The 26,122-nt window shown below is 44.0% G+C and overlaps 1 protein-coding gene across 1 annotated transcript; it reads left to right on the forward strand.

The window, feature by feature from the left end:
* The first annotated feature begins 962 nt into the window (after nt 1–962).
* LOC138961140 (uncharacterized) lies at nt 963–12,252 on the forward strand. The gene is made up of 4 exons (XM_070332738.1): nt 963–974; nt 4,573–6,748; nt 6,864–7,039; nt 7,751–12,252. Exons 1-4 carry the CDS (start codon nt 963–965, stop codon nt 8,102–8,104), a joined length of 2,718 nt encoding a protein of 905 aa, XP_070188839.1. The 3' UTR covers nt 8,105–12,252.
* Nucleotides 12,253–26,122: the final 13,870 nt, after the last annotated feature.

Raw genomic sequence — 26,122 nt, forward strand, 5'->3', positions numbered from 1 at the left:
CGCGCTACAGCCACTCGAGTACAGTATATACACTGGCTGAGTCCTGTAGGCTCTCTACACCGTCATACACAGTCCGTTGAATAAGGGCTATAGTCACACTCACCAAATGGGCACCACACAGTTCCATCAAGGTCACACAACCGCAAAATAACACTTCGTCGAAGGTGGCGGCGGCTTTTCTCGCAGGAAGCGGCACATGTCACGCTTCAGGGATTGTGGGTGGAGTCCTGTGGCGAAGGTCTTGAGCAGCGTATTGTCGTTCAGTGTGTTGGCCTCGGCAGCTTTGGTCTTGGCCCACACAGCGCGTAGGTGGCTGGCGTACTCGCTAACGGACTCGCCGAGACCCTGTTGTCGTCTGTTGAAGGCGGCATCCAGTGCGACACTATCTCGCTGGTCGCCCCACGTCTGCTCCAAGATGGCGTACATTTTGGCTGGCGTGTTGACCTCCGCTGCTGGTCGCCTGATGACCTCCTGTCGAGCCCTTCCGTCCAGCGCTCCAAGGATCCATGCCGCTGCAGCAAGTGCAGGGACCGTCTGTAGCTGCAGGATCAGCTTGGCCTCCTGGATGAAAGTCTCGGCGCAGTCGCCCTCGCCGGTGAAACGCCTCAGCTTGCAGAGCCGCAGGTTGGGGGTGTTTGCCTCGTCCGCCATGTTTGCCTGTACTGTCTTCTTTCAGTTGATGCTTCTGTACCCTGCTGCGCAGCGCCAAATGTAGTGGTGGAGTGGAAGGGTAGTAGTAGATACACGAAGCCCAAGTCCAAGCGTCTTGTTTCAACTTTTTATTCAAGAAAACAATGCAAGGAAACGTAGAGGCCGAAGGCGAAACCCGTAGACAGCAAAGCAAGGGTAGTGTCGTGTTCAGCTGCTAGGAGCGAATGCATCCTCATGCGACGAAAATACAGTTTAACGACCTCTCTGCTTAGAGCAATTTGGGTCAAAGATATCAGAGCCGAAGCTCTACGATGTGTGCCTGGGTGAAGATGAGCAACAACAAAACAAAACAAAAAAAACAAAAAAAACAAAAAAAACAAAAACACCTTTTACTTTCCGTAATGGAAATGCTGGAAGAACAGGATTTAAAATCAATTCCTTGCAGGAGATACACGATTGACATCCTCATGCGACGAAAATACAGTTTAACGACCTCTCTGCTTAGAGCAATTTGGGTCAAAGATATCAGAGCCGAAGCTCTACGATGACATCCTCATGCCGGTGTCCGGCCTATACTTATAGCCCCGGCGCGGACTGCACAGAAAGCACCGTCCGCCGAGAATAAAAATCGCCTGAATACGGCCAGAAACACGGATTCTGTGTTTCTTACACTTGCTTTACCCTACGTTATTTAAACAAATACATAACCAATCATAACAAACAATACATCAAATTAAAGCTACGACCTTTAGCTTTCCATTGCAATAGATCACATTTCGTAAAAACTTATATTTATTTAGTATGATGCAAAAACAATGGTCCTAGTGAAGGCACTGAACCAACTTCAGTGCGGAAAATTACAAAACTCTCTAAACTGGAATAATGGACAAACTCATAAATCATACAGATAAAAAGAAGAACCCTAGACAAACATCATGATATGCGTTACTTGGGGGAAAATTATACATTGACTTAGTACGAAGCGGTAAAGTCCGAAAGTAAATGGAATCGGCTAAATTCCTGCGCGAGTACCTGTCTGCATAAATTAGCAATCTTTGCAGAGGAACCAAGCATCACTCATTACAACCAAATCCTTATAAACAAACTAAAATCATATGCAACATAGGTACGGGATATGTAATAGTGATACAAAAATGACAAAACAATGATTGAAAAGACAAAGATGAGTTTGTGAGAATCAATTTCTCTCAACGATACATGAAAACCGGTCAAGGTCAGAGTGACGCTTTGGTCAGTTCGAAGCATTATCGTAAATAACACAATAATATGCAGCCATCCAGCCTAATCAGTGACTTCTATGCAAACCTAAATATAATTAGGACCGTATCAAAGATAAAAGGGACTTTGAAAGATAGAAGTTAGGTAGATATATAAAGAAAGGTATTGTATTAGAATTTGCGCCGGCAAGGTGCGCGCGCATCATCGTATCGTCTGCTATGGGATGGGTTATCCCGTTTGTACTGTACACAAGGCTGTTTCGCTATGCGATGATTAGAGTGTTTAGGGTAGCGAAGTGCACTTTGCTACATAAGTAATAAAAACATGAATAAAATAGGTAGTAAAAACAAGGAAATACCAGCTGAATACCCTTAATCAAACAGAACATGTTATTAATACTGAAAAACAGCCCTAAATGTGTATACACATTATCACATTATCACTAAAACAACAAATACACTACATGTAGCCTACTGATGGATTGAGAAAACAAAATCAGGGGTTGTATTTCTTGAAGAGGTGCGTTTTAAGTGCTCGTTTGAATGCTTGGGGTGACTAAGAGTGGCGGATGTGAAAGGGGAGAGAATTCCAGTGTGTGGGTGCGCAGAAAGTAAAAGTGCGTTGTCCGTATGTTTTGGTTTTGGTGTGTGGAATGGTGAGGATGCGACAGTCAGAAGAGGCACGGAGTTGTCTTGCTGGAGAATAGACGGTGAGGAGTTCAGAGAAGTAAGCATGTCAATGCCAGCACACACAAAAAGGAGATCTAACTCGATCTCTCCACAAAGTTATCCAAATGCCTGCAGAAAAATGGGCCTTGTCCGACGTTCTGTTTTCTTGCGGTTATCTTTATTGATTAAAAACTCAGTGCTCCTAGAGATTTATAGAACAAATCTCGAAAACATTTACGCGCTTCGTTCAACAGTTCATTTTCTTGTTCTCGTGTCACTGAGAGCGTGCATTGTGTGTTTGCAGAGCGAGTGCCGACAGCTGGGGTGTCACAGAGAGCGTGTATTGTGTGTGTGCAGAACGAGTGCCGACAGCTGGGGTGTCACTGAGAGCGTGCATTGTGTGTGTGCAGAACGAGTGCCGACAGCTGGGGTGTCACTGAGAGCGTGCATTGTGTGTGTGCAGAACGAGTGCCGACAGCTGGGGTGTCCCTGAGAGCGTGCATTGTGTGTGTGCAGAACGAGTGCCGACAGCTGGGGTGTCACTGAGAGCGTGCATTGTGTGTGTGCAGAGCGAGTGCCGACAGCTGGAGTGTCACTGAGAGCGTGCATTGTGTGTGCGCAGAACCAGTGCCGACAGCTGGGGTGTCACTGAGAGCGTGCATTGTGTGTGTGCAGAACGAGTGCCGACAGCTGGGGTGTCACTGAGAGCGTGCATTGTGTGTGTGCAGAACGAGTGCCGACAGCTGGGGTGTCACTGAGAGCGTGCATTGTGTGTGTGCAGAACGAGTGCCGACAGCTGGGGTGTCACTGAGAGCGTGCATTGTGTGTGTGCAGAACGAGTGCCGACAGCTGGGGTGTCACTGAGAGCGTGCATTGTCTGTGTGCAGAACCAGTGCTGACAGCTGGGGTGTCACTGAGAGCGTGCATTGTGTGTGTGCAGAACGAGTGCCGACAGCTGGGGTGTCACTGAGAGCGTGCATTGTGTGTGTGCAGAACGAGTGCCGACAGCTGGGGTGTCACTGAGAGCGTGCATTGTGTGTGTGCAGAACGAGTGCCGACAGCTGGGGTGTCACTGAGAGCGTGCATTGTCTGTGTGCAGAACGAGTGCCGACAGCTGGGGTGTCACCGAGAGCGTGCATTGTGTGTGTGCAGAACGAGTGCCGACAGCTGGGGTGTCACTGAGAGCGTGCATTGTGTGTGTGCAGAACGAGGGCCGACAGCTGGGGTGTCACTGAGAGCGTTCATTGTGTGTGTGCAGAACGAGTGCCGACAGCTGGGGTGTCACTGAGAGCGTGCATTGTGTGTGTGCAGAACGAGTGCCGACAGCTGGGGTGTCACTGAGAGCGTGCATTGTGTGTGTGCAGAACGAGTGCCGACAGTTGGGGTGTCACTGAGAGCGTGCATTGTGTGTGTGCAGAACGAGTGCCGACAGCTGGGGTGTCACTGAGAGCGTGCATTGTGTGTGTGCAGAACGAGTGCCGACAGCTGGGGTGTCACTGCATGAGAGCGTGCATTGTGTGTGTGCAGAACGAGTGCCGACAGCTGGGGTGTCACTGAGAGCGTGCATTGAGTGTGTGCAGAACGAGTGCCGACAGCTGGGGTGTCACTGAGAGCGTGCATTGTGTGTGTGCAGAACGAGTGCCGACAGCTGGGGTGTCACTGCATGAGAGCGTGCATTGTGTGTGTGCAGAACGAGTGCCGACAGCTGGGGTGTCACTGAGAGCGTGCATTGTGTGTGTGCAGAACGAGTGCCGACAGCTGGGGTGTCACTGAGAGCGTGCATTGTGTGTGTGCAGAACGAGTGCCGACAGCTGGGGTGTCACTGCATGAGAGCGTGCATTGTGTGTGTGCAGAACGAGTGCCGACAGCTGGGGTGTCACTGAGAGCGTGCATTGTGTGTGTGCAGAACGAGTGCCGACAGCTGGGGTGTCACTGAGAGCGTGCATTGAGTGTGTGTGCAGAACGAGTGCCGACAGCTGGGGTGTCACCGAGAGCGTGCATTGTGTGTGTGCAGAACGAGTGCCGACAGCTGGGATGCACGGCGGGAAAGACACTTCACAACGACACGTGTACTACGCCCCTCACTCACATCCGGGGCCTGGTCTACCAGCTGGACATGGTGCTGACTGTGTCGGACCATCTGGTGGTCAGCCCTGACCGGCGCCAGCACTTACTGGACAGGCTCAAGGCGCTGACTGAGGCCAAGCTCACACCGTGGACACGCAGTTTTCGCCTCTTCATGGAAATGACCGTCTTGGGGACGTTCCTACAGCCTGTTGAACAGAGAGTAGACCAGCAGTCTGTTGAACAGAGTGTAAACCAGCAGTCTGTTGACCCTAGAATAGGCCTACAGATCAGGATCACGGGGGATGTAACGGCTCCCATGAACATCAGTCGGGACGACGCGGAGCTTGCCATCACAGACAGTCTCTTCCGTCATGACTGGATCGTCTCGCTTAAAAGACAGGACCCGGTCAGCCAAGACTCGGTCAGCCAAGACTCGGTCAGCCAAGACTCGGTCACACAGGACTCGGTCAGCCAGGACTCGGTCAGCCAGGACTCGGTCAGCCAAGACTCGGTCAGCCAGGACTCGGTCAGCCAAGACTCGGTCAGCCAGGTCTCGGTCAGCCAGGACTCGGTCAGCCAAGACTCGGTCAGCCAGGACTCGGTCAGCCAAGACTCGGTCAGCCAGGACTCGGTCAACCAGGACTCGATCAGCCAAGACTCAGTCATCCAGGACTCGGTCATCCAAGATTCGGTCAGCCAAGACCCGGTCAGCCAGGACCCGGTCAGCAAAGACTCGGTCAGCCAGGACTCGGTCAGCCAGGTCTCGGTCAGCCAAGACTCGGTCAACCAAGACTCGGTCAGCCAAAACTCGGTCAGCCAAGACTCGGTCAGCCAGGTCTCGGTCAGCCAAGACTCGGTCAACCAAGACTTGGTCAGCCAAGACTCGGTCAACCAAGACTCGGTCAGCCAGGTGTCGGTCAACCAAGACTCGGTCAGCCAAGACTTGGTCAGCCAAGACTCGGTCAACCAAGACTCGGTCAGCCAAGACTCAGTCAGCGAAAACTCGGTCAGCCAAGACTCGGTCAGCCAAGATTCGGCCAGCCAGGGGTTTGTCACTCTCACACTACAGCTCTCGACTGCCAGTGACAGAGCCCAGGCTGTAGAGTCGTATATACAGTTCACTTGGTACGAAGAGGACTTTTCTGTTCAGTACGACCCACGATTCGAAGTGGAGGAACGAGTCCCCCTGTCGCCCCTGCTGGTGTGTCCACACGCTGTGTTCAACCGCTCCGAGTACAGGCTGCAGACAGCGGCAGACAACAGGCAGACAGCGGCAGATAACACGCTGCAGACACAGGCAGACAACAGGCTGGAGACAGCGGCAGACAACAGGCTGGAGACAGCGGCAGACAACACGACGGGCGTGAAGGTGACGCTGATGTTTAGCGACGTTGAGGTGGAGCTGACAGACGTGCGGCAGAGCTGGCTTGTGGAGGACAGTCTCTACGTGTGTCTCGACGCCCTCAACAGTCTCCAGCGGCCGCCTGCAGGCCCGGTGACGGGGGAGCTGTCGTGGCAGTACGTGCTGACGATGGTGGTGATGCCATTGTCCATGCTGTGCCTGCTGCTGACGCTGGCCGTGTACTGCGTGCTGCCGGCACTGCGCTCCCTGCCCGGCCTCAACACCATGGGCACGTGCTGCGCGCTGCTCCTGGCACAACTGTCACTGCTGCTGGCCTCGCACCGCGTGGCGTCAGGGGCGTGGTGTCGCGCGCTGGGCGTGCTGGTGCACGCGACCTGGCTCAGCGTCTTCTGCTGGACCTCCGTCTGCTCCACGCACATGTTCCGCACCTTTTCCGCCAGCACACGCCACCAAACCTCGGCGTCGTCCCAGCGGCGGAGGCTGGCCCGCAACATCCTCGTCTCCATCCTGGCGCCTGCAGCCGTTGTTGGAGCGGTGGTGGCGACACGCGTCTTGACCACAGACGGGGGAAGCTTTGGTTACAGTGACGTCAGCTGCTACCTGGACGGCACGCTGCTGGTAGGACTGGCCGTGATGTTGCCCGCGTCGTTGCTGCTGTCGCTCAACCTCGTGCTGTTCGCCCTGACTGTACGTCGCATCCACATGGTGAGTACTGCTGTCGCTCAACCTCGTGCTGTTCGCCCTGACTGTCATCCACATGGTGAGTACTGCTGTCGCTCAACCTCGTGCTGTTCGCCCTGGCTGTACGTCGCATCCACATGGTGAGTACTGCTGTCGCTGAACCTCGTGCTGTTCGCCCTGACTGAAATGGTGAGTACTGCTGTCGCTCAACCTCGTGCTGTTCGCCCTGGCTGTACGTCGCATCCACATGGTGAGTACTGCTGTCGCTCAACCTCGTGCTGTTCGCCCTGGCTGTACGTCGCATCCACATGGTGAGTACTGCTGTCGCTCAACCTCGTACGTGCTGTTCGCCCTGACTGTCATCCACATGGTGAGTACTGCTGTCGCTCAACCTCGTGCTGTTCGCCCTGGCTGTACGTCGCATCCACATGGTGAATCGTTGCACGTGCAAACAGTTTTTCTTGTGACCATCCCAGTGAGCTTTTCCTCAAAGGGTGTCATCAAATCGGTCAACGAATTTTCAGACTCATCCTTAATACTAAAATACTTTCTGGGAAATGTTTTTCGATTTTGTCATTTGAGAGAAGAGAGAGAGAGAGAGAGAGAGAGAGAGAGAGAGAGAGAGAGAGAGAGAGAGAGAGAGAGAGAGAGAGAATTGAATTGAATTGAACTGAACTTTATTTAACAAGGATTAAGATTTAAGGCTACGCCTTTTCTTACAATCTGTCCCTGGGACGCACAGACACACAATGATAAAATTTAAAAATTAAAAAGTTAAAAGGTTAAAGTTAAAAGAGAGAGAGAGATAAACAGACAGACAGACAGACAGGCAGGCAGGCAGACAGGCAGGCAGACAGACAGACAGACAGACAGACAGACAGGCAGGCAGGCAGGCAGACAGGCAGACAGACAGACCGAGAGAAAGAAACAGAAAGAGTTGTAATGTTGGTGCCATTTGTGGATTGACTGATGATTTAATTGATTGCTTGATTGGTTGATTGATTGGTTGATTGATTGACTGATCGATTGGTTGATTGATTGGTTGATTGATTGACTGATCGATTGGTTGAATGATTGATAGGTCACGAAGCTCAACCCTCTCAAAAGCGACGAGCGAGACTCCAAACAACATGTGTACGCATGCGCACGACTGTCTGTCCTGACTGGCGCCACCTGGATTCTCTCCCTTGTGGCTGAAGGGCTGGGCGTGGATTGGCTGCAGTTCTTCTCCATCCTGGCCAATGGCGGTCAGGGCGTCGTGCTCTTCCTGTCCTACGTCACCAACCACCGTGTTGCCGCCATGTTGGCAGTCAGGCTGGGCTGCAGGAAGGACGTTAGAGCGACGTCCTCTCACACCACCACCTCCACCACCACCACCACCTCCGACCCTCACACACATTTTTCTTCCGACGTCACTTCTAGCGTCAAGTTTTGAAGAAAAAAATAACTAGCACCAACAGACTTCCTGGCCTAGGCATAAAGTTCGAAACGTTATTCAAAGAGCGTCTTGTTTACTTGAAGGATTAATAAAAAGAACCCATCATAACCCAAATAGGACAGTAATTTAGATGTTTGTCTGTTGGTTCACTTGTCAGTTTCAGGTTGTCACCTACCCTGTGTTAAGTGAGTGTTTTCATCTCTCATGATTCGAGAAAATCCAATTATGTGGTGGGTGCTTCAAAGAACGGCAAGCACTACCTGTCATATAAGTGCAGACAGGCTTAACGCAGGAGGCCTCCTTTCTCTGGGTGTCACGAAAACTCACAAAGACACGAAAAGACGCGACGCGAAAAGACACGAAAAGACGGATAGCTTGGGCCCCAGGTGGTCGTTATGTAATGTGCCGCCAGCTTGACTGGGTATGTTGCGGGGGAATCGGCGTTTTGTCAAGTAGATGTTAATTCCTTTGTCGGATCGGATGGATCGAATACCAGCTCAGCTGGCGTGTGGTCAGTTGTGTAACTCGAGTTACCGGGGGTAGCCGCTGATAACACGTTCGTGTGCGAATGTTTGATGCGCTCAGATCAAAGCCTCATTTAAGAGGTAGCGAATTCCTTTGAATATGATACGAGAAGCGTGTCAACTGGGCTCGAATGTTTTAGTCTTTACCCCACCCCCCCCCCCTCCTCCTTTTATTCTTGTCTTTAACCAATGGAATGGTTTATCATCTTAGAATGTTGTGCTACTAATAGTTACTGAGATTTGTAATTGGATGTGTGTGACTCTAGCTAAAGTTTAATAATGTAAGTGCATGCTATAGGGTGTGAAAGAGAACGAAGAAAACTTTGAGAACTTCGGAAGAGTCCACATAAAATAAAATAAAAGTCACACGCAACTCATCAGACTGATCATAATACAAATGTGTGCATTTGTTCCAGGTTGGACGCATGGGTGTGTAAAGTGGAACATTGTGTTGTCAAACTCGGAACACATACAAACACGCCCTGACTCTCTTTCCAGCTCTGTCTGTCTGTGTCTCTCTCACACTACACATATACACCCACACACTCTCATTCACACACAAACAAGCACACATTACCACACACATACACACAAGATAAATAAATACGTCATAACATTTTGATTAAGCCATTTTATTTAAATGTCTTTTTTTCAACATCATATTTTGATTTTTACCAAGGAAATAACAAATTGGATAACAATTATTTAAGCCTTAAGTGTAAAACAAAAAGATAAATAAGGGCTAGGTCTTAAAAGGACTGAGAAAGAAAACCTTAAAACAAGTCGCGTAAGGCGAAATTACTACATTTAGTCAAGCTGTGGAACTCACAGAATGAAACTGAACGTAGTCCGCCGCTAGTGCAAAAGGCAGTGAAAGTGACGAGCCTGTTTGGCGCGGTAGCGATTGCGCTGTGCTTCATAGCACGCTTTACTGTACCTCTCTTCGTTTTAACTTTCTGAGCGTGTTTTTAATCCAAACATATCATATCTATATGTTTTTGGAATCAGGAACCGACAAGGAATAAGATGAAATAGTTTTTAAAACAATTTCGGAAATTTAATTTTGATCATAATTTTTATATTTTTAATTTTCAGAGCTTGATTTTAATCCAAATATAACATATGTATATGTTTTTGGAATCAGAAAATCACGCAGAATAAGATGAAGTTGTTTTTGGATCGTTTAATAACAAAATAATTTTAATTACAAGTTTCCGATTTTTAATGACCAAACTCACTCATTAGTTTTTAAGCCACCAGGCTGAAATGCAATACAAAACCCCGGCCTTCGTCGAAGATTGCTTTGCCAAAATTTCAATCAATTTAATGGAAAAATAAGGGTGTGACAGTGCCGCCTCAACTTTTACAAAAAGCCGGATATGACGTCATCAAAGGTATTTATCCAAAAAAAGAAAAAATGTCCGGGGATATCATACCCAGGAACTCTCATGTCAAATTTCATAAAGATCGGCCCAGTAGTTTAGTCTGAATCGCTCTACACACACACACACACACACACAGACAGACACACATACATACACACACACACACACACATACACCACGACCCTCGTCTCGATTCCCCCCTCTATGTTAAAACATTTAGTCAAAACTTGACTAAATGTAAAAACACACACACACACATGGAAAACTACAATTATGACAACGAGTCAGGGAGGTAGAGCTGCAACTCCGGAATTTCACATCTCCCCTTTCTTTTGTTCATTCCCTTCAATTCCTTCAATTTTCGGAGCAGAGCGGGGGGGGGGGGGGGGGGGGGGGGGGAGCGGTTGTAGTACGCTACCCAATCGGGCTTTCTTCGCATAATCCCAGGGTCGTCTTGCCCACATAAGAACGCGAGTGTGTGTAAACAACGCATTCATTCCCACACGATGAGAACAAAAAGTGCAATAATAATTAATAATTTCGCACGCCGCATTTTCCAACTATAGTAGTAGTAGTTGTCAGCGCGAAAGTGTTTTAGCTATCAACCATTGCTGCTGTCTGAATTCTCTTGCCACAACATTTTTAAAAACAAAACAAAAAAGAAAGAAAAAGAGAGAGCCCTTCTTTTCCCGTTTTTATATGTGTCGATGTGTAAGTAGTACTGTCGGGGAAAGTAATTAATGTTTATAAGGACAAAGAGTCAATAAACACACTGAGCACGTCCGAAAAAAAACCCAACATCGAAAACATTATAGAATTCGTTTTGCAACTCACTCAAGAAATTCAAAACAAAAATAAACCTCAAAACCAAAACGAAAACCCAAGAAAGAAAGGAAAACCCCACAAAATGTAACACGAAAAAGAAACAAGTCGCGTAAGGCGAAAATACAACATTTAGTCAAGCTCCGTCGAACTCACAGAATGAAACTGAACGCATTGCATTTTTTCCGCAAGACAGAACACTCGTAGCATCGTCTGTCCACCGCTCGGTGAAATTAACAATCCAGAAAAGCGAGGTAGCGGTTGCGCTGAGGAGGATAGCACGCTTTTCTATATATCTATTCTTTTTAACTTTCTGAACGTGTTTTTAACCCAAAAATATCATATATATATGTTTTTGGAATCAGGAACAAACAAGGAATAAGATGAAATTGTTTTTAAATCGATTTCAGAAATTTAACTTTAATCATAATTTTTATATCTTAATTACAATTTTCAGATTTTTAATGACCAAAGTCATTAACTAATTTTTAAGTCTCCATGCTGAAATGCAATATCGAAGCCCGGCCTTCGTCGAAGATTGCTTGGCCAAAATTTCGATCAATTTGATTGAAAAATGAAGGTGTGACAGTGCCGCCTTAACTTTTACAGAAAGCCGGATATGACGTCATAAAAGACATTTATTGATATAAAGAAAAAAATGGCTGGAGATATTGCACCCAGAAACTCTCATGTAAAATTTCATAAAGATCGGTCCAGTAGTTTGGTCTGAATCGCTCTACACACACACACGCACAGACAGACAGACACACACATACACACACACACACACACATACACCACGGCCCTCGTCTCGATTCCCCCTCTATGTTAAAACTTGGATAAATGTAAAAAGAAGAAAAGAAAGATATCCAGAGGAGGAGGTCTTCTTTCTCCCGGTCATTTTTTGTGTGTGTGTCGATATTGTTGTGTCAGGACATTAAATGTTACAAGGGGGGGGGGGGGGGGGGTAACTTCGCCCGCGCATCAGTCATCTCAAACAAAACTTTTAAACAAGTCGCGTAAGGCGAAAAGACAACATTTTGTCAAGCTGTCGAACTCACAGAATGAAACTGAACGCAATGCAATTTTTCAGCAAGACCGTATACTCGTAGCATCGTCAGTCCACAGCTCAAGGCAAAGGCAGTGAAATTGACAAGAAGAGCGGGGTAGTAGTAATTAATTTTTAAGCCACCAAGCTGAAATGCAATACCGAAGTCCGGCCGCTTTCGTCGAAGATTGCTTGGCAAAAATTTCAATCAATTTGATTGAAAAATGAGGGTGTGACAGTGCCGCCTCAACTTTTACAAAAAGCCGGATATGACGGCATAAAAGACATTTATCCAAAAAAACGAAAAATAAGCGCCCGGGGATATCATTCCCAGGAACTCTCATAAACTTGGATCGGTCCAGTAGTTTGGTCTGAATCGCTCTACACACACACACGCACAGACAGACAGCCAGACAGCCAGACAGACAGACAGACACACACACACACACACACACACACACACACACACACACACACACACACACACACACATACACCATGACCCTCGTCTCGATTCCCCCTCTATGTTAAAACATTTAGTCAAAATTTGACTAAATGTAACAAGTCGCGTAAGGCGAAATTACAACATTTAGTCAAGCTGTCAAACTCACAGAATGAAACAGAACGCACTGCACGACCGTATACTCGTAGCATCGTCAGTCCACCGCTCGTGGCAAAGGCAGTGAAATTGACAAGAAGAGCGGGGTAGTAGTTGCGCTGTGCTGCATCAGGAACCCACAAGGAATAAGATGAAATTGTTTTTAAATCGATTTCGGAAATTTAATTTTGATCATAATTTTTATATTTTTAATTTTCAGAGCTTGTTTTTAATCCAAATATAACATACTAGAATGAATACCCGCTTCGCCGGGTAGCCGGCTTCGCCGGGAAGAAGTACTTAGAGCCGTACGCCGGCTTCGCCGGGTCCGAACAATGGACCCGCCAAGCTTAGGTCCCTCCCAGATTCGTGGAATGGGAACAGCACGAAAATGATTCAGTGGCCATAATGCCATTCCTGACCATATCGAGTCCCATCCTTGTCGACGAATGTAACCGTGTTAATCACCTTTGGAGGCGAACTCCACTCAAACAGGATTGAGCAATTTATAGCTTATCTGTAAGCCCTTTTGAACTGAAGCCGCCAGACCACATCACAAACAGAACTGAACAATCCCCAGGTGTTGCTCACATAGAGACACACACACACACACACACACACACACACACACACACACACACACACACACACACACACACACACACACACACACACACACACACACAAACACAGAGAAGCCGTATCTATAGAGAGATAAATGACAGTGTATTTTTCGCGTGGCTATAAATTGATTCGACCTTTGCACTTTTACAGTGAGGATAATTTACGGGTCCAATTTACGTTCTGGACACTGCGGTGACCTTCTACAAATAGTAACAGAACGCCGGGAATATCCGAAGACGCCCCACTCATACTATAGTGCACCATACGAAGGAAGGGAGGTAAACGCTGACAACCTGGAGAAGATGAGAAGATAAGGAAGAGTTACTTATAATGGTGAAATGAACACAAAACCAAAATCGGTTCAGCGCTGCGCGCTGAGAGCACGTGTTGAAATATCTCATCGATGATATTGTGTCCGGGGTGTAGCTGAATACGGTGTCCAAATTTGAAAAAGATCCACCGAGAACTTTGGCTTTGGTGTGTCGGTATGGGGGCCCGGGTAGCTGAGGTGGAACCAAAATAGCTGAGGTGGAACCAAAATCGGTTCAGCGCTGCGCGCTGAGAGCACGTGTTGAAATATCGACCAGGTTGTGTCCTGTCCCGGGTCTACCTGAATATGCCCACCAAATTTGAAGCAGATCCATCGAGAACTTTGGCCGTGCATCGCGAACTCACACACAGACACACACACAGACACACAGACACAAGTCGTATATAAATAGATGTATATGTTTTTGGAATCAGAAAATGACGAAGAATAAGATGAAATTGTTTTTGGATCGTTTAATAAAAAAATAATTTTAATTACAAGTTTCCAATTTTTCATCACCAAACTCACTCATTAGATTTTAAGCCACCAAGCTGAAATGCAATACCAAACCCCGGCCTTCGTCGAAGATTGCTTTGCCAAAATTTCAATCAATTTGATTGAAAAATGAGGGTGTGACAGTGTCGCCTCAACTTTTACAAAAAGCCGGATATGACGTCATCAAAAGTATTTATCGAAAAAAAGAAAAAAACATCCTGGGATATCATTCCCAGGAACTCTCATGTCAAATTTCATAAAGATCGGTCCAATAGTTTGGTCTGAATCGCTCTACACACACACACACACACGCACAGACAGACAGACACACCACCTATGTTAGCTCCGTAAAAGAAACCGCTGCCGTCTCGGGGTATGGAAAGCCGTTTGGCTCATAACCATTACACGTGTAAAACATGATTAGTACACGTGTAATAAATAATTAATACACGTGTAATTAATGATTAATACACGTGTAATAAAAATGTCATACACGTGTACGAAATGATTAAATACACGCGTAATAAACATTTCTTACACGTGCATGAAATATTTATTACACGTGTACTAATCATTTCTTACACGTGTATGAAATATTTATTACACGTGTATTTAATCATTATGCTATTTATTCCATAGCATAAGAAACAAGTCGCGTAAGGCGAAAATACAATATTTAGTCAAGTAGCTGCCCTTTTTCAGCAAGACCGTATACTCGTAGCATCGTCAGTCCACCGCTCATGGCAAAGGCAGTGAAATTGACAAGAAGAGCGGGGTAGTAGTTGCGCTAAGAAGGATAGCACGCTTTTCTGTACCTCTCTTTGTTTTAACTTTCTGAGCGTGTTTTTAATCCAAACGAATCAGGAACCGACAAGGAATAAGATGAAAGTGTTTTTAAATTGATTTCGAAAAAAAAAATTTGATAATAATTTTTATATATTTAATTTTCAGAGCTTGTTTTTAATCCGAATATAACATATTTATATGTTTTTGGAATCAGCAAATGATGGAGAATAAGATAAACGTAAATTTGGATCGTTTTATAAATTTTTATTTTTTTTTACAATTTTCCGATTTTTAATGACCAAAGTCATAAATTAATTTTTAAGCCACCAAGCTGAAATGCAATACCGAACCCCGGGCTTCGTCGAAGATTACTTGACCAAAATTTCAACCAATTTGGTTGAAAAATGAGGGCGTGACAGTGCCGCCTCAACTTTCACGAAAAGCCGGATATGACGTCATCAAAGACATTTATCAAAAAAATGAAAAAAACGTTCGGGGATTTCATACCCAGGAACTCTCATGTCAAATTTCATAAAGATCGGTCCAGTAGTTTAGTCTGAATCGCTCTACACACACACACAGACACACACACAGACACACGCACATACACCATACCCTCGTTTCGATTCCCCCTCGATGTTAAAATATTTAGTCAAAACTTGACTAAATATAAAAAGATAAATTACACGTGCAATAAGAAATAAATACACGTGTATTAAACATTAATTACACGTGTATTTATGATTTATTACACGTGTAATGGTTATGAGCCAAACGGCTTTTCATATCGGGGAGTTCGAGCGCGCGCGCGCGAGTGTGTGTGCCGTGTCAGAGACAACGTGTACTCCACACAGCCTCCCATCTTCCAATCAAACACAAGAGAAGGCGTCGGCTGCACACACGCCGAGGAACCGACCCCACACATTTCTTTTCCAGTCTCCAACGTAGAAAGACTTCGGAGTTCCAGGCCATTTGCTCCTCAAGCGCTGCTTTGAAAGCCGAAATCATCTCCGAGATGTCCGCGCAAGCGGCTCAGTTGTCCGAGATTCACCTGCGCGTTCCACCCAACTGTTGGGTCCATTGCCTGAACTCGAAGTCACGTTGCATCAAACTAGGTAAGATTTTGAATTGAATACACCACTAAACAGTTCCGCGGCCATTGCGACAGTGCGCATGCGTAGCATTTTTTCGAGTAAACAACGCGTCGTTCTAGCTTCTCAGCAACTTGAACCATGTGCGATTTGAGCGAGATTTCCATCCAGAAGGTGCGACTGTGGAGCACTGAAGCATCGAAAACCTTGTCGTGTGTACGGAAAAAGAGTGTGGAAGGTGCACACGAGGAACTTGTAGCTAGGTAAGTTTTATTTCTTTCGTTATTTACTCTTTGCAATGATGCGATGTGTTGTTCATTCCCAAGACCGGTTTTCCGCCCTGTAGTGTAAGTTGTAACACTAACACAGTAACTTGGTAAGTGCTCTCTCCTTCAGATACGCTTAACTTTTCAGTTGATTAAAATCAAAAACTTGAATAAGTGCCGTTGATCTGTCCACGGAATCTAACTTACTATGAAGCATAACTATATTCCGATTCGTGATGCATATGTTCTGCGCGAACTTAGAATCCGGTTTCATTCTAGAATGGACCGGGTCCAGGTTGGAATTCTAACCCTGCGCAAGTACAGGGGTGCCAATCTAGAATGAAACCGGGTAGGTAAGACAGAGTTGTCTTCCCTTGAATTATTTCCACCTGCACCTTCCCTTTGATAAAATGGGGCTGATTTGTCTACCCCTGAAAAAATCCTTTGGCGATCTTGCAATGTCAAAATTAGACCACTACGGCAGTAGGGGGACCACCCACAAATGGATTGACGCATTCTTATCAGGCAGAACTCAACAGGTAGTTGTAGATGGTGAAACATCAGACCAAGTCCCAGTAGTGAGCGGAGTACCACAAGGAACAGTAATGGGGCCCCTTTTGTTTCTCCTCTTCATCAACGACCTCCCAGATAAACTCATCTCTAAAACCAGGTTGTTCGCAGATGATTGCATTGTCTACAGGGAAATTAGAGACATACAGGATTGTAGACTCCTTCAAAGTGATTTAAACACCTGGCACAGTGGGAAAGGACTTGGGGTATGGAATTCCACCCACAGAAGTGTAGTGTTTTGACTTGCTCCAGATCACGCAAGAGAACCACCTTTGACTATGTTCTGAAAGGTTTCACACTAGAGCAGACAACCAGCTCCAAGTATTTAGGTGTAGATATTTGTAGTGACCTTTCATGGAAGTCCCACATCGACCGTGTTACCAAGAAAGCAAACGGCGTTCTCGGATTCCTGAAAAGAAACCTACGCACAACCAACAAGAAGACCAAGTCCAACGCATACTTCACGCTCGTACGACCACACTTAGAGTATTGTAGTGCAGTTTGGAACCGGCACACCGTAGAGATGACCAAAAAGGTAGAACAGATTCAACGTAGGGCAGCAAGGTATGTGACACACGATTATAGCTATGAAAGTAGTGTCAGTTCCATGTTGCAGTCACTCGGATGGGAAACCCTAGAAAGTAGGCGCACCAAGACCCAACTCACAATGCTCCACAAAATCATCAACAACCTGGTAGATATCCCCCCAGACCCCTACCTCACCCCTGGCACTGGCAGAACTCGATCCAACCACAACCTTAAACTTCGCCAAATTTCCGCCCGTACAAACTATTTTAAATACAGCTTCTTCCCGCGTACCATCCCCGTGTGGAATTCCCTCCCGGCAGCTGCTGCCGAGGCTCCCTCTCTGGTATCTTTCAGAGGGGAGCTCTCCAAACTCTCATTTCTAACTCCTCCCCACTCCTTATTTTGTTTCAAAGTTAGAGTAGGGTCTCAGTTATATTCAGTTCCTCCTTGATCGTTTTGTTTCGTTTGACTACTTCCTTTATGCTTAAGTCTTTTCTATCCTCAGTTACTTTTGATTTTTTCTCCGTCTTTGTCCTCTTAAAGAGCGCTAGTCACTAAAAGTCAGCAATTGACGACGTGACGAAAATATTCTGAAATTCTGAAAGTCATGTCATGTCAAGAAAGTTGACACTCCTGAGTACGCAATAAACAAAGGCAGACCATAGCAAGGGGGACTACCAGGGCGGTAATGTTTGCAGGGCAGTTGTTTTTGTGATGAGAGCCGCTTGCAATGTCAGCGCTGTCTCCCTCTCGGAAATGTCCGGTTTTTTGACAATTTTTTTGACAGACAGACAGACAGACGGTCAGACCGACAGACAGACCAACAGAAGGACAGAGTGAGTTATAGAGCTGTTGTCACAGGTTTAAAAAAAAGTTGACATTAACAAAAACAGAAATCAACAACAACTTTTGTCTGGTTTTATAATATTATGGGAAAACATTGAAAGCAATTCATAGTAGTAGTACTACCACAACAAATACTCTCAAAGGGGAATTCCATGCCTAAAAGTTTGACAGTTTTTATTTAATCTATCAGAATCCCTACCTTCCAAACTGTGATATGCCCACGTTTCAAACTCCTACAACCCTGCATTACTACTACACAAAAGAACAAAGTTCCAAGAATTATATCCTGGTGCACATTTATTTGTAGAGGAAGTACCAATCATTCAAGAGAGTTCACTTGATTTACAAATGGATTGGAGGTCTGTCATTTCCAAGCAACTGAATTGTAGCTTAAAATCAGTGAATACCCTTTATTTCTGACCAAGCCTCATTGCAATGACAGTCAATTAATTTTTCTCTCCAAAATCACAACATTATACCATGTCATACTTTCAAATAACCTCTAATTGCCCTTGAAAAAAATACAGGCTCCTGACGTTCTCAGTGCCCAGTGACGGCAGAGATTGACGAATTGCAATTCAACCGTGTAGCAAGATGACACCACTTGAGCCAGAGGTCAACTAATGATTAGTAATGACATTCCAATTCACAGCATCTTGATTGACAAGCTTGATTTTCCGTAATAACTGTGGAAAGTCAGAATTTTCAAATATTTTCCCTGAAAAGCATAAATACTCGAAGCTCAGCGTTCACAAATGAATCAAATGAAAGAATGAAATCGATGATTAGATGCCACAAGACCTTATGTCGAAATACAAACGCCAGTTATGGGATGATATGTCATTTTGGAGAAAACAGAGACGATTTTCTACAGAAACTAGCCTCGCCTTTGCCGATTTTCGTGGGGCCCACCGCAGCCAATTGCTTTCGTTGTGGTCGGCGCTCATAACGAGGGGTTTGCTATGGCTGCGAGTCTTGTGGTCAAAGCAGCACCGTTCTTAAGAGGCGCATGCCTGATAGAACGTTAAAGCTAGTTAAAAAAAGAAGAAAAAAAAGCCTTTCCCTCGCTCAAACTATATAGTCATATTATATATCGATACAAAGCTAAAGACTTTATCTTCACAATTCAGAAGACCAACTTCATGTATATGAATAAGATTAAAAGTTACAAGCGAGATCGGCAAAACACTGTCAGTCCGGAAATTTCCGTTCGTAGCGATCAGTGCTGAGTGTCTCTCAAAATCGTAATCACTTTCAGAACATCACAATCCCAATTCACGATGTCTTTGAGTAAAGTGTAAAAAACCCACAAAAAAACCCCAACCAAACACACAAAAAACAAAAACAAACAGAAAATCCACATTTGTGGCTTTGGCTGTGTGAAATGACTATTCCAACTTGGACCCAAATTCCAACCTTGCGCACGGCCGATTCTAGAATGGACCAGCAACAAGGGTTTCATTCTAGAATGGCACCCCTGTACTTGCGCAGGGTGAGAATTCCAACCTGGACCCGGTCCATTCTAGAATGAAACCGGATTCTAAGTTTGCGCAGAACACATACATGTTGTGATAGTGTATGCTAAAGTAACTAGTTTTGGTGTCCAACCACTTCATGGTCTTGTTGGCAAGGAACATGAGGTAGGCTTCGGCAGTAAGGGTAGACATGCTAGGGCTTTTACGAAGAATCTGATCCAAGTAACCAAAAGCTGACTCCGAGAATTTGTTGTGTTTCTGTGTGCTCTTGGTTTTTGCCATCATGTCGTCTGTGACTTCTGACCACTTGCCTCCTGGCAGATGGTCTTGGAAGAGTTTCTTTGAGACCATGGCAATCGCAGGAAGCATCACACTCAATGCCAGTCTCACTTTGTCGTCGTGCTCCCATGGCTGAAGGAGCTTTTCCAGCATACCATCTTGCTTGATTCGTGATGAACTGCCGAAAATTTGGATCTTGCCTTGCATGAAGTCTTCTGTGTGTTCAGCTGCAAACACGACATTCGTCACTAGACTCTGGTAATGACGGTTCATTTGAAATATGTGTATTTCCTTGTCTTCCAGTAGTGTCCACAGTGGTGAGGTTATGAAGCGGCTTACGAGGGCTAAAGCTTTCACACCAGCAAGGTACTCCGGGGTGTTCAAGTCATGGAGAACTGATTTCAGCAAACCATTTGTCTGGTGGTTCTGGAGAAAGTCATGTATGAGGTCATGAAGGAAGAAGAGAGAAACGGCATTTTCAAAAAGAATGTTAAACCTGTTTCCATGAAATGGAAGTAGGGGGAGAGAGTGAAATCCTTTCTCTGCCAAAAACTGATGCGAATATGACTTGAAGTCTCCATATCGCCCATTTTTCTCATCCCCGCCTCGACCCATGGCATTAGAGGCTGTCCTGACAAGTCTCGCTGTTCCTGATTCTTTCTGCTTTCGGAATTTGAGATCATAGATGGGTGGGTTGCCTTCAAATCTTCCCTGATCCAATTCTGACAACGACGCTGACGCTGCCTCAGCAAAGTGAACAAGTCCATGCAAGCCACAGAAAAAGTTGAGGAGCTGGCTAGTGGCTAACTGATCAGCAGGTGATAACTCATTCCAGTTTTCTTTGACTTCTGGCAGCACCTCAGCTCTAACAGTTTCCAGCATGGTGTTAAACTTTACTTCTGTAGCTGCCCGGTCAGACATTGTGGCTGAAATATTGACGAGTAGTCTTTTGGAGGTTAGATTTTCCTGCTGCTCACTCCGGGCATCAATGTCCTGTAATATTTCCTGCAAGCCATGCAGAGTATCACTTGCTGATTTTGTAGCTATGTTTCGCATGCCAAGCACATAGTAACGTCCTTCATCATCACTCAGATGGTAGCCACTGTACTTCTTCCCAAATTTTGATGTTTCATCTGTGTACAATGTTGTATTGTCTTTGGATGCCACTTCATCAACAATCTGGGCTTGCGAGAGCATCAGTCGTTCAACATTCATGTTTAAGATGGTCGTTTTTGACGGAACTTGGTCCACTTCTTTTTTGCAGAGTGCAGCGACACAGTTTATTACAGGGCCAATACTTCTTGATGGCACGTTTTGTTCTAGTAACTGATATATGCAGTTTCTGGTTTCAGTTGTATATTCTCCATCCTGGAAACACTGAATGTGTTTGTCATCGTTTAGCAAGTCTCCGAGATATTCATTTGTCACATTTACCTCATCGAGCTCAATCTTAGATGTCTTCAACTCCTCCCTAGATTCAAATAGCATATCATCTAATTCCATTCTCTGTTCTTGTTCAGAAGTGATTTGCTGGCTTAGATCTTTCATTTTGTCATTTCTCCTGGCAAGTTGACGACGAAGACGTGCGTTTTGATTTCTAAGAGTCTTAAGAGCATTGTTTTTCTTTTGCAGTTTCTTCTTTAACATGCGGATTTCACAGGACAGATTCTTGTTTAAAGATCTTGACGCCTTCAATGCTAACGTCGAGGCACGACTTTTTTTCAACTTGTCAAAATCTAGCTTTTGTTTGGTGGCTGCTTGTTCAACATCGCGAACTTTCTGATGAGCATCATGTAATTGTTTTCCAAGATCAGATGAAACTGCTGCAAAGGAACACGATGGCTGACATTGAAGAGGATTTGATTTAACTACCTTTTTTGACTGGGATTGTACTTTTTTAGGCAAGAGCAGTTCTTCTTCTAGAAATTCTTCATATCGTTTCCTCCCATCTGCACGATGCCTACTCTTAACCATTTTTGTGTGTTCTTCAAATACACGATTAATACAACTAGTGATTGTGCTTTCATTTACAGATGCTGTTGAGTCATTGGAACAACAGTTCTTCAACCATTCTGTACAGATGTGCCGACCTTCTTGTAACTTGGTCAAGAGGTCACCTTTGCGTAGCCTGTTCATTGTTGATTCTTGGTTTCCTGTTGTTAAATTAAAAGAGTATACAAGGCTACTCAGTACAAGGCAAAGAAAAATTATTTTTGACATATTTAAACTATTTTCAACAGTTGCCTCAGCTGACTTGTTTTTATTACATTCGAGGGAGGGTTAAAAATCTGCTGAATGAGATTTTTCATGAACTACTTCCCATGTTTTTGTGTTTATTTTTTTTCCATACCTTTTTTTTTTTTTGCCTTGCATAAAAAGAGAAACCAAAAACATCACAAGTTACAGTACCAGACACACGTAAAGAAGCAGTAATATAACCTGTCTTACCAGTAGTGCTGCTTCGTAGTAATAAATTACAGTATCATCAGAGTCCGAGCTGCTCTGTAACAATTACAAAATAATATACATTGTCAGATGGAAAGACAGTCATGTAGAAAAGGTCTGTATTAAAATCTGGTTAAATAAATAATATTTTAAAAAGTAGAATTTATCTATAACATATATATATTCATAAAAAAATGGTATGGTAAAGCAACTACTATTTTTGGTACTAAATTTTTATTTCATTAAGTTTATTTTTTTTTAAATTATATTTTTGTTAAAATAACTTTTGAATAAAATGAAATTAGTGTGTGAAAATCAGTATTATTGAGTCACTTGAGAAAAAGTGACTCTATGTAATCGGTCAGTGTTAGTCTGTCCGGCCGGCCGTCCGTAGACACCACCTTAACGTTGGACTTTTCTCGGAAACTATCAAAGCGATCGGGCTCATATTTTGTTTAGTCGTGACCTCCAATGACCTCTACACTTTAACGATGGTTTCGTTGACCTTTGACCTTTTTCAAGGTCACAGGTCAGCGTCAAAGGAAAAATTAGACATTTTATATCTTTGACAAAGTTCATCGGATGTGATTGAAACTTTGTAGGATTATTCTTTACATCAAAGTATTTACATCTGTAGCCTTTTACGAACGTTATCAGAAAAACAAGGGAGATAACTAGCCTTTTCTGTTCGGCAACACACAACTTAACGTTGGGCTTTTCTCAGAAACTATAAATGTGACCGGGCTCAAATTTTATGTGAACGTGACTCATTGTGTTGTGAATAGCAATTTCTTCCTGTCCATCTGATGCCTCATATAATATTCAGAACTGCGAAAGTGACTCGATCGAGCGTTTGCTCTTCTTGTTTTTTTTTAATTTGTGACACTGAACACATTCTTACCAGTGGGGATGGACAGCAGTCTTTGGTAGGGGCCCATTGGTGATCATATCTGCCCCCGCAAGCACAAAACTTGCTCCAAGGATATTCACAATAAGACTCGATCTGTAACATTTAAACATCAAGAATGAAAAGTTACTTTATGTTGGTCCCGCAGTGGGGCACTGCGGTTATGAAATTAAAGGCCCCTCCTGTTTTTGGAACCGCAGGAGCTTTCTAGTTTGCTGTTAGGTAGATTTTTGGTTCCTCTTTCCTGTCATGCTCTCTTTTTCTTCATGAATTCTTTTCTTTTTTCTGCCTTCTTGCTCATTCACCTGTATTTTTTCCAAAAATCTCTTCTCTTGCCGCTTGTCTCGCGATTCATGTATAGTTTAATCTGTTAGTGTTCTGATGTAAGTCCAGCAGTAGATAGGTTAAGCCTACATGTATTTTAACATACTGGAAACTGGTAATCTTCCAGTAGGTATTAATTTAGTTTTACTAAAGCCTGCTGGGACACAAGTAATGGGTTAGTGCATTTGTAAACAGGAATCGCTTGACAAGTGGCCCCCTTCATCCCCCCCTTCCTCGTCCTGATATGGCTCTGCGTAGTCGGCTGGACGTTAAGCAACAAATAAACAAACAAACTTTATGTTGGTCTTGTTCTAAAACTAGTAAAAGTTGAGACTTTTTGCAAACTATAGTGGTTGAAGTAAGAAATATTAAACCAACATTTCACATGCCTTGGGATCTCGGATTGGGTGAAATATATCTTATAATTGAATTTATATCATCCTCTGAAGTCGGAGTGTGGCTGCCTATATGGCAGGGTAATCAAAAACAGTCACACATGCAATCCTCTACTCTTGTGGGTGACCTGAGAGTGTTCAGCTCAGGAACGAAACAACAACAATTATACAAAACCACATGTGAAGGAAAACTTTTGCCAAGGCTTGAATATAACCAGAGATGGAATATAAAATATTTAAAAATTAAATATACCAAAAAGCAATTTCAATTCGGCAGGCAGCATAACAGTAGCATTCTTCAATTTTGTTGTTGTGAAAAGTTATTCATAATGAGATTGACAAAGACTACCGTAACTTACTTCTTCAGCCTGAGATGATTCCCTCACAAGCTGGTCTGGAGATGATTGGAGAGTGTCTGTAGACGTGTCCTCTCTCAATGATGCCAATAACGATGGAGGCAGTCGATCATTTCGTCGCGATATAACCTTCGTGGTTGAAAACGACGTTAAACACCAAATAAAGAAAGAAAGAAAGAAAGTCGATCATTCCCCCAACTGCCATCAGAGTCAGCAAAAACTGGCAGAGGCTGAGGACATTCTTCTATTTCCTGAGTCTGTCAAGTCAATAAGAATAATTCATTTTAAGTTAGTAAGCCCCCAAAAATATATATATATATAATAAATAGGGTAAGCTGACCGTCCCTATTCTGGGGAGAAGACCCTACAACTTTTTATTCACAATGTAACAATAAAATAAAACAATATCTTATCCACTATGTGAATATTTTGAGAAAAAGAAATTGATTTTTTGTAAAGGCATGGTGTGAAAATGGTATGTTGTGAATACGACAAATCTTAAATGATCACAGTAACTTCATGTATTTTAATGAGTTTACTTTGAACGCTATAAAATCATACAGATACAAAATTCACTCACAAGCAAATGAGGTAGCTGGTGTGGAGATGATTGGAGAGTGTCACTGTCTGTAGATGTGTCCTCTCTCAATGACGGAGGCAGTCGATCACTCCCCCAACTGTCATCAGGGTCATCAAAAATTGGCAGAGGTCTTTCTTCTACTTCCGAGTCTGTCAAGTCAATAAGAATAATTCATTTTAAGACATTGGGAGCACCACAACAGTTTGTTGGATGGAACGGAATGAAATGAAGAAGGGAGGGAAAAGGGACACAACTCTGCATAGTTTACAAAAATGGCGGTCGATCCAAGCACACCGTCCTCGGCAAAAGTCCGTGCGTTGCATTGCGCTACAATGTATGTGGACTGTTTATAGATTATTCGATAGATATTTGAACACACTACCTATGTATATACACGTATTTTGACATACTGAAAGATTTAGAAAGATATTACCTTGCAAAGTGACACTAATGAATACAAAGCAGGAAAATAAGTGGAAAAAATTACCAGAGCGCTTCTTCCGACCCGCCATTTCACAATTGAAACCTTCGTCGAAGAGAACAATCACGTGATGAAATAATTTATTCATTATTATAGAGGTGAAGGTCTTTGAAAAACCATGCTTACTTTTAGCTTCAACAATGGCGACCTTCCGGAGAGTCCAATTTTTCACGAAAGGTACTTTTTCCACAGGGTCAATTGCAATATTTTCAACGTGTTACACGCTGTGTGGCATATCAATAGAAAGAATGTGCAATAATCTTTTTAAACGAATAGTTTTTCCTTTCTGCAAACGAAACTTCAGTGAAAATAATGGTGCCCGAAAATTCAATGTTTACATGGTGACGGCGTAAGGATTGCTTCCGTCCACTTCCGCCTGACCTAGTTAGATAGTGTATGCTAAAGTAGCATGGGGCAAGCTAGGAAAAGATAACTCTCGCTGCAAACCACGCCCACTCAAAAATCCGGTCGGCGATTTGTAGGATGAGTCAATGATTTTTTTACAAGTAAAAAAAAAAAAAAATTTAACTATTGAAAACACATCTTTAGTACTTATAGTATGTCCAAATGACTAGTCTAATCAATTGAAATAATACATAGAAATAAAAGAGTTAATTTAAAAAAAAAAATTAAAGAAAAGGAAAAAAAGTCTTTCTCAATTTTTTTTCAAAACGCGTCACTCCCAGGGCGTAACAAAACTAAAGGCACCAATGGTATTGTAGCTACACAACAATGTGTAGTATAATATGCACACTGGAATAAATAACTCCAAAATTGAATTTGAGGATGCTTTTGAAAAAAAACACATTGTTTTTTATTTGAACAAAACAAAATTTAATGTCAAAAATTCGAATATTTACACAAAAAAATTATGTCTTTT

Source organism: Littorina saxatilis, linkage group LG3 (genome assembly GCF_037325665.1).
Source record: "Littorina saxatilis isolate snail1 linkage group LG3, US_GU_Lsax_2.0, whole genome shotgun sequence".
Lineage (NCBI taxonomy): Eukaryota > Metazoa > Mollusca > Gastropoda > Littorinimorpha > Littorinidae > Littorina > Littorina saxatilis.

Coding starts and splice junctions, on each gene's coding strand:
- LOC138961140 (XM_070332738.1), top strand. Junction 6,749..6,863: donor CCCTGACTGTCATCCACATG/GTGAGTACTGCT, acceptor TGAAATGGTGAG/TACTGCTGTCGCTCAACCTC. Junction 7,040..7,750: donor CCCTGACTGTCATCCACATG/GTGAGTACTGCT, acceptor AATGATTGATAG/GTCACGAAGCTCAACCCTCT.